The sequence below is a fragment of the Mus caroli genome, chromosome X (genome assembly GCF_900094665.2).
Source record: "Mus caroli chromosome X, CAROLI_EIJ_v1.1, whole genome shotgun sequence".
Classification (NCBI taxonomy): Eukaryota; Metazoa; Chordata; class Mammalia; order Rodentia; family Muridae; genus Mus; species Mus caroli.
Window position 1 is genome coordinate 74251519 of NC_034589.1, and position 14091 is coordinate 74265609.

General features: G+C 40.4%; 1 protein-coding gene across 1 annotated transcript; it reads left to right on the forward strand.

Annotated features, from left to right (window-relative positions):
- The first annotated feature begins 11549 nt into the window (after positions 1 to 11549).
- LOC110287189 (protein FAM47B-like) lies at positions 11550 to 13181 on the forward strand. The gene has a single exon (XM_021153839.1). The coding sequence runs from the start codon at positions 11593 to 11595 to the stop codon at positions 12880 to 12882; it is 1290 nt and encodes a 429-aa protein (XP_021009498.1). The 5' UTR covers positions 11550 to 11592; the 3' UTR covers positions 12883 to 13181.
- Positions 13182 to 14091: the final 910 nt, after the last annotated feature.

Below are 14091 nucleotides of genomic sequence, written 5' to 3' on the forward strand. Positions count from 1 at the left end.
ATCCTGAGTGAGGTAACCCAATCACAAAAGAACTCACATGATATGTACTCACTGATAAGTGGATATTAGCCCAGAAACTTAGAATACCCAAGTTACAAGTTGTAAAATACATGAAACTCAAGAAGTATGAATTCCAAAGTGTGGTCACTTTGCCCCTTCTTAGAATTGGTAACAAAACACCCTTGGAAGGAGTTACAGAGACTGAAAGATCCAGACAGAATGTAAAAGGTCATAGGAGCCTTGAAATTGGCAAAATTGATTTCATTGTTAGTAGAACTAGCTTCACTGATTAAGAAAAATAGAGGTGCTCAATGCTCTGGCCGCTCCTTGACCATGTGTGTCTGCCAATGTTCTGGCCAGTTTTGTGCCCATTGCTGCACCTCACTGCCAGGTGTTTGTGATATTGGTTGCTACATTTGTTGATGGGAAAGAGTTGGAAAATCTCTCCAGCAACCATAGTCGGGGCCAATCCGGATTTGCTGTACCTTCATTAATTTCCTTCCTTCTTTCACTCCCATACCCATTTCTTGAGGAATCAATCATTTTAGAATAGACATTATTTAGATCTGGAAATCCCCTACACCCCTCTTCTTCTGAAGGCCTATAAAAACTGGGACCTCTTTCCTCTCGAGGTGGACTCCTCTAACCCTGAGTGGGATATGAGTCATTCACAGAGCTCTGGATTTCCCCGAATAAAGCCTCATGTAGTTTGCATCAAGCTTGGTCTCTTGTGAGTTCTTGGGTGTCCGCTATTGCCCAGAGGCCTGAGTGAGGGGCTCCTCTAGGAGTCTTTCGAGACAAAGTTTGGAGTTGAGACAAAAGGATGGTCTGCTGCATCCATTCCAGTAGTGACAAGCACGACAGGCCCCCGAAAACCTGGGCACTGTTACGAGGTGAAAAACTCATGGAAACTTAGTCTCCTGGAACCGTGGCATCCTGTATAAAGAATGCTCCAATGTCCTTGCTTTAGTTGGTAAACGGATCTGTGTGCTTTCCCTTAATATTGCTTTATTACAAGTGCTCCTAAGGATTGATATTTTGACATATAGCTAAATTAGTTTCTAGGCTGTCCTTGATATTTTGACATATAGCTAAATTAGTTTCTAGGTAGTCCTTGATCCAACCTTGGGCATGGATAGCTAAGTCAATGCCCTACACAGAAATTTACCATTATCTAGGAAGAAGGAAGTTTGTGACCTAAAGAGGAACCAGAGTAGATACTTAGAACTATAGGTAGCTGAATTACAGCCATACACAAACAAGTATTTACAATGGTCTAGTGGGAAGAGGGACTATATAATAGACTAGAGTAGGAACTATGGCAAGGGCACGAAGCCCTTGCCCCTGGCTTCTAAGATGAAGTGGACCTTAGGTGGAGCTGTTTTTGATCCCAGTTGTTAACACTGAGTTTTACCCAAGTTGGTTCCTGCCAGTTCTTCCATGTTTGTATTCCTCTGTTTTGTGTAAGAATCCAGTAACCTCTTTGTACCTTGCTGGTGTGTCACCTGACTTCCCTATTTTCTTCTGTATAAAAAAGTTTGATGCTCCATTTGACAAATTACATTCAGATCCAGCGCACTCTTTTGTGTCTGTGTCTGTCTGTTAATTCCCACTGACTCTATAATCATCTGTCCGAACCCCTGATTCCCATGGGTTGAGGGGGGCCGATTAGGCCTGGTCTGTGGCAATGGGCCATCTAGAGACTGCCGCACCTGGGGATTCTTCCCATAATCAACCTCCAAACGGAGACACCATCACATAGGCTAGCAAGATTTTGGTGAAAAGACCCTGATAAAGCTGTCTCTTTTGAGGCTATGCCAGTGCCTGGCAAACACAGAAGTATATGCTCACAGTCAGCTATTGGATGGAACACAGGACACCCAATGGAGGAGCTAGAGAAAGTACCCAAGGAGCTAAAGGGGTCTGCAACTCTGTAGGTGGGACAACAATATGAACTAACTAGTACCCTCAGAGCTCGTGTCTCTAGCTCATATGTAGCTGAAGATGGCCTAGTCGGCCATCATTGGGAAGAGAGTCCCCTTAGTCTTGCAAACTTTATATGCCTCAGTACAGGGGAACACCAGGGTGAAGAAGTGGGAGTGGGTGGGTAGGGGAGTGGGGGAGGGTATGAGGGACTTTTGGGATAGCATTTCAAATGTAAATATATGTAATAAAAATATTTTTAAAAAGAAAAACAAAGAAAATATGGCACATTTACACATTGGAGTATACTCAGGTGTTAAAAATGACATAAATTTGCAGGCAAAAGGATGGAATTAGAAAAAACAAGACAAAACATCATTCTGAGAAAGGCAACCCAAACCCAGAAAGGCAAACATGATATGTCAATTTATCATATATATTAGTTTTTAACTAAAGGATAACCATGCTGCAATCCACAAACCCAGATAGTTTAAGGAATAAGGAAGGCTCTAGTGGCAACCCATGAGTCTCCCTTGCAGCAGACTGGCCTCAGTCTCAGTCGCCTTCCCCCATTCTCACCCCGTCTGCAGGAGAACTCCGAGTTCCAGACAGGTGGGCAATGGAGTAGGCAGTGAAAATGGGGAGACAAATAGGCATGACACAAGAGAGTGTGGATTTGAATGTAATTTGTCTCAAAGTGAACACATGTCTTATAAATGACTTTTACACAAAACAGAGGAATGCCTACAAAGGACTGGCAGGAACCAACTTGGATAAAATTCATTGTTCACAACTTGGATCAAAAGCAGCCTCACCTAAGGTCACCTTAATCGTAGAAGTCGGGAGCAAGGGCTTCGGGCCCTTGTCATAGTTCCTATTCTAGTCTATCGTATACTCCACCTTCTCCCTAGGACATTGTAAATTCCTGTGTATGGGTGTAACTCAGCTGTCTATAGTTCTAAGTATCTACTCTGGTTCTTCCTTAAACCACAACCTTCCTTCTTTTTAGATAATGGTAAATTCCTGCATATGGGAGTACCGTGCTCTGAGATTTCTAACTTTGTGTAGTAAATAGTAATGCCTGATTTCTTTCACTATCTCTCTTATAATACTAGAGGCAATTCTGACTGTCACTGAATAGGTGACATTCTTACTGAATTCAAAGCCCATGGTTGGCTCAAGGACTGCCTAGGACTGGTGAGGAATTTAACTTAGCTATATGTCAAAATCAATCCTTAGAGGTTCTTATAATAAAGCAATATTAAGGTAAAGCACACAGATCTGCTTACCGACTAAAGCAAGGACATTGGAGCATTACACAGGATGCCACGGCTCCAGGAGACCAAGTTTCCATGAACTTTTTGCCTCAGGATCTCATACAGGCTTTTGGGCCTGTCACATGGGTCACTACTAGAGTGGATGTAGCATCCCTGAGAAGAGGAAATGAAATCGATTTTGCAGATGGATTTGAGGCATGTAGTTATGGGAACAGGACAGATTATGTTGGGAAGGGACAGAGAAATGGCTGGAATTGGGTGGTATTTGGGGAGGGCAAATTGGAAACTTAGTGCAGTGGAGACTTCCTGGTACCTATTACAGTTATTCAAGGAAGACCTTAATAAAGGAGGATATGGAGACTGAGATGGCTATCTTCTGTAACCAGGTAAGTTATCCAGTAGTGGGAAAGGGATGCCAAGCCAGCCACAAAACCTTCAACCTACAACCTGTCCTGCCTGCAAAATGTCCTGGGGCACTTAGTAGTTAGTGGCTCAGAGCTTGTGGGATTGGCCAACCAATGACTTGACTAACTTGATGTACAGCCGTTTGAGGAAGCCTATTCCTGACACTGCCTTGATAGCTAAGGAACCTCAAACTTAATGGCCCCATAGATTTAGGATAGAACCAAATACCACCAACCTTCCCCCAAAATAAATAAATAAAAAAACATAAATAAATAAAATAAATGGAATTATTTTTATTATAGACTGCTATACTCAGATTGGTGCCTGGCCCAATCATTATTAGAGAGGCTTCCTCTATCTGCTAATGTGAGCAGTAGCAGAACCCTCCAGATGAGGGAGAAGGAAGGATTTTAAGAGCCAGAGGGATTGAGGACACTAGGAGAACATGACCCACTGAATTAACTAAGCAAGGTTTTTAGGTTCATGGTCTCTGCAAAACAAAAACCACAAGTTTTATATTGCCATCTATAGGCAGTACATGTGCACTTATTTTGCTTTGAGGGGTCAGGAACTTGGGAGGATATAAGAAAGCATAAATTCAATATCTTTAGCTAACCATATTTCTCTTCTCTTTCTCTTCTCTTCTCTTCTCTTCTCTTCTCTTCTCTTCTCTTCTCTTCTCTTCTCTTCTCTTCTCTTCTCTTCTCTTCTCTTCTCTTCTCTTCTCTTCTCTTCTCTTCTTTTCTTTTCTTTTCTTTTCTTTTCTTTTCTTTTCTTTTCTCTTCTCTTCTCTTCTTTTCTTTTCTTTTCTTTTCTTTTCTTTTGAGTCAGTCCCTCTCTATGTAGTCCTAGAGCTTCCTATGAAGCCCAGCCTGACCTTGAATTCACAGAGATTCTCCTTCAGCTATCTCTTGAGTACCCAGATCAAAAGTGTGTGTTATCCTGCACTTGCAGCAGTTGCTGATTAGTGCACATGACTCCACTCCACAGTTCCACTTGCTTCTCAGGAAGACAACACACAGCACACAGATGAGATAGTCCCTTGACCAAATCCTCCCTCCCCTGCCTGCTGAGACTCCAGAGTTTGTACCACCTGCAGCAGTAGAGGATCAGTACACCATGCCCCACAGATCTCCTTGCTGGTGACTGTATCACTTGAAGATGGATCTAACCACACATACACAGCTCCATATTCCTTTCTAAAGGCCTGCTCCAACTTAGGACACCCAGGCCAGCCAATACCAGAGACAACCAGATGGCAAAAGGCAAGTACAAGGACATAATCAACAGAAGCCAATACTGTATGGCACCATCAGAATCCAGTTGTTCACCTACTACAGCCAGATCTGGATATCCTAACACACCTGAAGAGCAAGACTGTGACCTTAAATTCCATATGATGAAGATGATAGAGTCCTTTAAAGAGGCTAGAAATAATTCCCTTAATTAAATACAGAAAACCACAATCAAAGAGGTAGAAACCCTTAAGAGGAAACAAATCCCTTAATGAAATACAGGAAAATACAATCAAGCAGGAGAAAGATGTTAATAAAAAGGCCCAAGAGTTAAAAATGGAAATAGAAGCAACAAGGGAAATGAAATGGAGGCAACCCTGGCAATGAAAATCCTAGAAAAGAGAACAGGAACTTCAGACATATAAGACCAAGAGAATATAAGGACTACTGGGTCAGGGAAGAAATAAAGAAATTAAAGACTTTCTAGAATTCAATGAAAATGAAGGTGCAACATACTGAAACTCATAAAACACAATAAAAGCAGTGTTATGTTGCATGCAATTTTAAAAGTCATACTACATCCTTCCCAGGAGCTTGGCCTAGTCTCCAACCTCTCCTGGTTTCCTTTGTTCCATTAGGCTTAGCCCAGGATAGAACCAAACCGGGAATTGGGAGCTATTGTCCACACTCCACAGTTTCCCTGTTGACTTTTTTTTTGTTGTTCCTCCCAACTAGTTTCACTAAACTTCCAGCTATTGCCCTGACTTTGTCCATGGATGAGAAATACTCCAGACAGCTTTATTCTTTTAGAACTAGACAGATAACACAATTGCTGGGCACAGAAATCTCTTTCGCTTACCTTATCTGCTAGCCTATATCAGCCATCCTCTGCTGGTGGTGGAGGCCACCCGTTTTGGCTGCTCCAAGACCTTACATGGTTGTGAGTCCTTCTTATTCCAGTGCCTGGCTGTAAGACCTCCCTTTTCTCCCCCTGTGTCTGCTCTTCCTCCTCCTGAAACCTGGAAGTCCTATCTTTACCCTTTGCCCAACAATTAGCTTCCATCTTCTTTATAGACCAAATCAAGAACCAATTAGGGAAATAGCACCTCCCCCTATTGTGTTAAGAGAAAAATTCAGAGCACCAAGTGTCTTCATAAAGAAAATTTAAAGATCTTAAAAGCAACTAAACAGCATACCTGAATGCTCTAAAGTGAAGAGAAGCACTCACATTGAAGAGGAGTAGACAGCAGGAAATAATCAAACTAAAGACATAAATTAACCAATTAGAAGCAAAGAATAAACAAAACCAAGACCTAGTATTTGTTTTAGAAAATAAGATAGACCACCAATTAGCTAAACAAAAGGCAGAGGCAGTATCCAAATTAACAAAATTGGAGATAAAAAGGGATACATAACAATAGAAACTGAGGAAATTAAAAAAAATCATTAGGACTTATTTCAGAAGCCTGTATTCCACAAAACTTGGAAATCTATTTGATATGGATCAATTTCTAGGCAGACACAGCATACTGAAGTTAAATAAAGATCATTTAAACAATCTAAACTTTCCCAAAACCACTAAGGAACTAGAAGTAGTCACTAAAAGTCTCTCAAACAAACAAACAAACAAAAAACAAAAACAAAACAGACAAACAAAAAAACTGCAGAATCAGATGACAGAATTCTACCTGACCTTCAATGAAGAGCTTATACAAATACTCCTCAAACTATTCCAGAAAACAGAAACAGAAGAAATACTATCTAATCCATTCTATGAGGCTACAGTTACCCTCATACTTAAACACACACAAACACCCAACAAAGAAATAGAACTTCCAATCCATTTCACTATGAACTTCAACACAAAAACACTCAATAAAATTCTCACAAACTGAATTCAAATACTCATGAAAAACATCATTCAACATGATGAAGCAGGATTCATCCCAGGGATTCAAGGATGGTCCAACATATGAAAATTTGTCAATGTAAACCACCATATAACCAAAGTGAAAGAAAAAAAAAAACTCACACATCCATCTCATTAGATTCTGAAAAAGCCTTTGACAAAATCCAATACTTCATGTTAAAGTTTTGGAGAGATCAGGCATTGAAAGCATATATGTAAATGCAATAAAAACAATACAGTGAAGAGAAACTTGAATCAATCCAACTAAAATCAGGGACAAGAAAAGGGTGCAAACTTTCTCCCTATCCATTCAATATAGTACTTGAAGTTCTAGCTATAGCAATAAGGCAACAAAAGAAAATCAAGGGGATACAAATTGGAAAAGAAGAAGTCAAGGTATTGCTATTCCCACATAATATGATTGTATACATAAGCAATCCCCAGAATTCTACTAGGAAGTATTCCCACTGAGAAACAAAGTGCCTGGATAGAAAATAAACTAAAAAAAAAAAAAATCAGTAGCCTTGTTGTAGTAAATCTCCAACCCCAATAATTCCATGCAAAAGCACACCTCAGTTACAATATTTATAAGCCTCACACCTATATTGGACACATTAGATTGGACTCTACACTAATCTATTTTCCAGCTATGAGATCCCTTGCTACTTGTGGCTTCTCTGAGCCACATAGTTCTGCTCCATCTTCCTTCCACCTCCTCTTCCTCTGTCTACATCCTCTTTCCTTCCCTTTCTTCCCCTACTTTCTAAAATCTCCAGCCCCATCTTTCCCTTCCACTGCCTAATCACAGGCTCTACCCTTTATTTAACCAATTAAAATAGGGAAAAGGTTCACATGAAGTCATTTGAGTATGCGATCCACTTTTTGTTGGGGCAGGCCCTTTTGAGCAAGCAGAATGAACATCAGACTACAAACAGCACCAGGGCACCCCACAGCATAGCCCTCCTTTATAAAATGATAAATGAGCAGAGAAAGAAATTATGGGGACACACCATTTACAATAGCCACAAGTAATATAAAATATCTGGGTATAACTCTAACCAAGTAAATGGAAGACCTTTATTTATAAGAACTTCAAGTCTCTGAAGGAAGAAATTGATAAAGATATCAGAAGATGGAAAGATTTCCCATGTTCATAGATTTGTAGGAATGACATAATGAAAATGACCATCTTAGAAAAAGTAATCTACAGATTTAATGCTATTCCTATATATGTTTTCCAGATCTTAAAAGAGCAATTCTCAATTTCATATAGAAAAACAAAAAACCCAGGATAGCCCAAACAATCCTTTACAATAAAAGAACCTCTTGAGGAATCACTATCCCTGACTACAAGCTGTTCTTCAGAGCAATAATCATAAAAGCCACATGGTACTGGTATAAAGACAGACTGATTGATCAATAGAATAGAATTGAAGACTGAGAAATAAACCCACACACCTATGGGCAAATGATTTTTGACAAAGAAGCTAAAACCATACAATAGAAAAAGGAAGAATCTTCAACAAATGGTTCTGGTCTAACTCCATGTCTGCATGTAGAAAAATGAAGATAGATCCATATTTATCATCCTCCACAAAAATCAAGTCCAAGTGTAACAAATACCTCAGTATAAATCTGGATACACTAAATTTAATTGAAGAGAAAATGGGAAATAACCTTTAATGCATTGGCACAGAAGGAAATTTCTTGAACAGAACACCAGTGCCTCAGGCTCTAAGATAAACAATTGACAAATGAGACCTCATGATCTGAAAAGCTTCTATAAGGCAAAGAACATTATCAACAGGAGGAAATGGCAGTCTATAGATTGGGGAAAATCTTCACTAACCCTCCATCTGACTGAGGAATAATATCTGAAATATATAAAGAACTCAAAAAGTTTATGTTCAACAAACCAAATAACCCAATTAAAAATGGGGTACAGAGCTAAACATAGAACTCTCAAGAGAGGAATCTTGAATGGCAGAGAAGCACTTGAAGAAATGCTGAACTTCCATAGTCTCCTGGGAAATGCAAATAACCCTGAGATTCCACCTTATACCAATCAGAATGGCTAAGAGCAAAACCTCAAGGGGCGGCACATGCTGGGTATTATTTGGAGAAAAGGGAACACTACTACATTCCTGGTGGAGTGCAGACTTGTATTCTGAAAATCAATCTAGCAATTTCTTGGAAAATTTGAAATACTTCTACAAGAAGACACAGCTTTACCACTCCTGGTTATACACCCAAAAGATGTTCTACCATATCACAAGGACATGTGCTCCACTATGTTCATAGCAGCCTTATTTATAGTAGTTAGAAGCTAGAAACAGAGTTACCTGAACCAAAGAATGGATACAGAAAATGTGGCTCATTTGCACAATAGAATACTATTCCACTATTTAAAACAAAGACATCATAAATTTTGCAGACAAATGGATAGAACTATAATATATCCTGAGTGAGATAAGCAAGACCCAAAAGGGCATGCATAGTATGTACTCACTGATAAATACATATTAGTCATGAAGTATGGAATACCCATGATCTTAAAGTATGGAATACCCTACAGTCTAAAGAAGTTAAACAAGAAGGAAGGAGTAAGTTAGGATGATTCAATCCCACTTAGAAGGGGGAACAAAATAATCATGGGAGGAAGGGAAGTACGTGGGAAAGAGGATGGGGAGTGGGAAGAGGAAAGAGGGGCAAGATCAGGTTTGGGGGGAGACAGGAGAGAGGGCCATAGGGCCTGGAGTTTGAATGAAAATATGCAGCTGTTGGGAATAGCAGGAGAATCTCTAGGAAATTCTAGAGACCTGAGATAGGGGAGGCTCCCAGGAGTCAATGTGGGTGACTTTAGACAAGATGCCTAACGGTGGGTACATGGAACCCAAAGAGGCCACCTTCTATAGTCAGGCAGAACCCCCAGTGGAAGGATAAGGACACAAACAAATCTTTCAACCCCAAATCTGTCCTGTCTAAAAGATATGCGGAATATAGCAGAGACTGTAGGAAAGACCAACCAATAACCAGCCCAACTCGACACCCATCACATGGGCAAGTACCAGTCCCTGACTTAATTATTGATACTCAGGAGCCGAGAAAAACTGTTCTTTGAGAGGCTCTACCCAGCAGCATGCTTAAACAGATGCAGATACCCACAGCCAAGCATTGGACAGAGGTCAGGGACAATTATGGAAGAGTTAGGGGAAGGATTGAAGGCCAAGAAGGGCATAGGAACACCACATGAAGACCAACAGAGTCAACTAACTTGAGCTCCGTAAACTCTTAGATACTGAGCCACCAACCAAAGAACATGTGTATGAAATAGAACAAGGCCACTGGCATATGGAGCTCAGTCTCCATGGCTGTCTTGTCTGGTCTCAGTGAGAGAAGATGCACCTAATCTGGCAGACACTTCATGTGCCAGAGTGGGACAATACCCATGGGGCCACCCCCTCAAAGAAGAGGATGAGGCTCACCCTCTCAGAGGAGGGGGATACAGGAGACACTATGTGAGGGAGGGACCAGGGGCATGAAAATAAGCAAACAGATAGATAGATAGATAGATAGATAGATAGATAGATAGATAGATAGATAGATAGATAGATAGATAGAAACTAGGTTTGGGAAAAGCACCACCTAAACAGGTAACAGGCAACAATATCTTGCATCCATACAAGGCTTCTAAGACTATTCTTACAGAGGAAATATGACACAGTTGTATACAAAGATCATAAGCCAGAGTTGCATTGAACTTTTCATCCAAAATATGGTAAATGAGGGACTTGGGGAGATGGCTCAGGGTTTGGTTTAAAACAGTGGCTGCCTTTCCAGAGGACCTAGGTTTTTCCAGTACCCATATGCCAATTCACAACCATTTGTAACTACAGTCCTAGGAGATCTGACACCTTCTTCTTGACTCCACAGACACCAGGTACACACATTATATACTGATAAACATAAAATAAAATGACAATAGAACCAAAATATTGTAAGTGTGAAAAAAGTACATTTGACTTTACAAAGCACTGGTAGAAAAAAAAAACAACAATGTATTGCTGTAGAATTTTTATGACTTTAATAATTTTTTTATAAAGAGAGAATATCTAACAAAAAAACAAGTAAAGGCCAGGTGTGGTAGTACACACCTATAATCAGTCTTCTTGAGGAAGAGTTTCATGCTGGCATGATCTACAGAGTAAGTGGCATGACTACCACACAGCAAAACTTCTCAAATGGAAAAAAAAAAAAGAAACACCATAACAAAGCTCAATCAAAACAAAATAAAAATCCAGCCAAAAGGCATCAGGAAGAATGAGTTTGAGTCAGGCTGATCTACATAAAGAGGCAATGCTCTGCTCTTCAGAAAAGGACAGATTCATCATCAGTAAGCATGTAGTAGAGTACATGCTTTCTTAAATTTTATTCTCCATGTCACTCATGACAGCATGAAAACCATAAAATAGCTGGAAAAAAATCAGAGAAGGAAAACATTGTGACAGACATACACTAAAAACAACAAAATAATACCAAGACAAATAGAAATGAAAAGTATGTGTATACAAAGAAGTGAATACAATATTCAGAGGCACTCTGTGAAGTAGTCCAAGAAGAAAACACCTGAAAATTCTACACCTAGTCCAGTGGAGCAATGAAGTAAATTTAGTTTTTGGCCAACAGAATAGAAGGAGCCAATGAAGGGGTGGCAGGGGTGGGCGAACACTTGGTTTTGCCCATTCTATTGGAATTTTAGCCACGTGGTCCTCTTAGCAACCTGAGCAGCCCTATGAAAACAAGCTTTTAAGGCTGTGACAATTGCCTCAGATCTAGAGGTACCATGGGAGAGCAGTGGCTGCCATGGAATCGCCCCCGGCAGGTACTTCAGCCAATGCCTCTGGGAATGACCTGCAAGCCCTGGTTCAAGGACAGGTTGCCTTCTAAGTGTTTTGCGAAACACAAACAGGAACAACTTAAGTTCCCTACCTCTCTGGATGGCCGACGCTGGGTGTTTGTGAAGGAAGGGCTGGATGATTTCAGGAAGGGCTGTCCACCTAGTGAAGGTATGATCATTCGTGGTCCCAAAGACGGTTTTTTCCCCACAATTTCTCATGAAGTCCACCATGGCTCCAGAAAGAGTCAGAAAAAACAGTGCCAGGACTTAAACCTGTTTTCCTCTCTGTCATTGGCCCAGCAAGCTCGCAAGGCCTTTGTGGAGAGAACAGAAGCAAACCTGAAGCATCCTTTGGTTTTCTGGCCCCTGGAGGATGGAATTCCTAGCGATATTGAGCTCTTAGAAAATGTGCTAGAAGCTCTTGACACTGACCAGAAGTTGGAGGTTAAACTGGATCACTGTGAGGCCAGAAGAAAATATATTCATTCTGTTCATCTGCCTAGTGTGGCTGAAGAATCCCCTGAAAAAGAAGAACCAGAACCTCACAGGTTTCCTGGGTCACGTAAATACGGTGTGCTTCAAGAAAAAAAGCCCCGCAAAAAGAACCCCGCCAAGGAGTCTCTTTATTACAAGCACGTACCCAAAGGAGTCTATGACTTCTGTGCATGGGCTAACTCATATGGAGACTTGGGCATTGATGAACATTTCATGATGAAGCAATTTGACATTGGCTATGAGTGCAAACCAGTCTATACTGATTCTGCCATCAAGAAAGTCAGCCTGCTTCCTCCTGATCTCAGATTCTGCAGGAGGCTCAGCAAAGTGAAAGAGATCAGATTCTCCATACAGGAGGCAAACTTTGAAAGGAAACTCCGAAAACCATTTGATCCTTACAAGTCCAACAGGGATAAGATTAGATATGGAGCATGGTACCTGAAGCCATATCTGTGGAAAAAGCTAGTAAATGATGAGCCTTTGATGGACCCTGAAGAGTTATTTGAACTTGAAGGTGGAAAGTACGGTAAACCAGACATCATTGAAGATCTTTATGGAACAATTGCCTTTAAGGATTTTATCCTAAGCAAAGGCTACAGTATGCCGGCCATCCTTGAGAAGTTGTTTATGAGGAAAGGATGGAATTATGACACTGTCAACACTCCAATACCAAGAGTACTCAAAGCACATGAATTGATCATGCAGCAAAAGGATGAAGATTATGATGATGAAAATGACTAGCTGGTTTTCGATTTTGCTTGACTTTACTCTCATTTCAAATATTGAACGGGATATATATGATGAAGATATCACTAAATGTGACCACCTTTTTGGACAATATCCATCTATAATGTTAGATGTAATGTTTACAAACATTTCTCAATGAGCTCAAATGAACTTCTGTGCCTGCATAAATACCTTATCAACTTCAAGATCAACATTCATATATACAGTTATCAAATTTATTTACTATTGAGAATGTGGAGGTCACACCAGTTACTTATAAGAATATAAAAATTAATAAAAATCTGAATTACTAATGTTAGATTCAGTGTCATTGATTTCAACACAAGATAAATCTGAAAATAATGTAATTGTTTATATAAAAGATGAGAAAACTTTCATAGCTATAGCTCAATGGCAATTTTAAAAATAATGATGGTGATTATTTTTTATTAGATATTATATTCATTTACATTTCAAATGCTTCCCCCAAAGTCCCCCATACACCTCCCTGCAATCACCTACCCACCCATACCCACTTCTTGGCCCTGGCGTTCCCCTGTACTGAGGCATATAAAGTTTGCAAGACAGATGGGCCTCTCTTTCCAATGATGCCCGACTAGACCATCTTCTGATACATATGCAGCTAGGAACACGAGCTTTGGGGGGTACTGGTTAGTTCATATTGATGTTCCACCTATAGAGTTGCAGACCCCTTTAGCTCCTTGGGTACTTTCTCTAGCAAATCCATTGGGGGCCCTGTGATCCATCCAATAGCTGACTGTGAGCATCCACTTCCATGTTTGCTAGGCCCCGGCATAGTCTCACAAGAGACAGCTATATCTGGGTCCTTTCAGCAAATCTTGCTAGTGTACGCAATGGTGTCAGCTTTTGGAGGCTGATTATGGGATGGATTCCTGGGTGCAGCAGTCTCTACATGGCCCATCCTTTTGTCTCAGCTCCAAACTTTCTCTCTGTAATTCCTTCCATGGGTGGTTTGTTCCCAATTCTAAGAAGGGGCAAAGTGTCCACATTTTGGTCTTCTGTCATCTTGAGTTTCATGTTTTTGCAGACTGTATCTTGTATCTTGGCTATTCTAAGTTTCTGGGCTAATATCCACTTATCAGTGAGTACATATCATGTGAGTTCTTTTGTGATTGGGTTACCTCACTAAGGATGATGCCCTCCAGGTCCATCCATTTGCCTAGGAATTTCATAAATTCATTC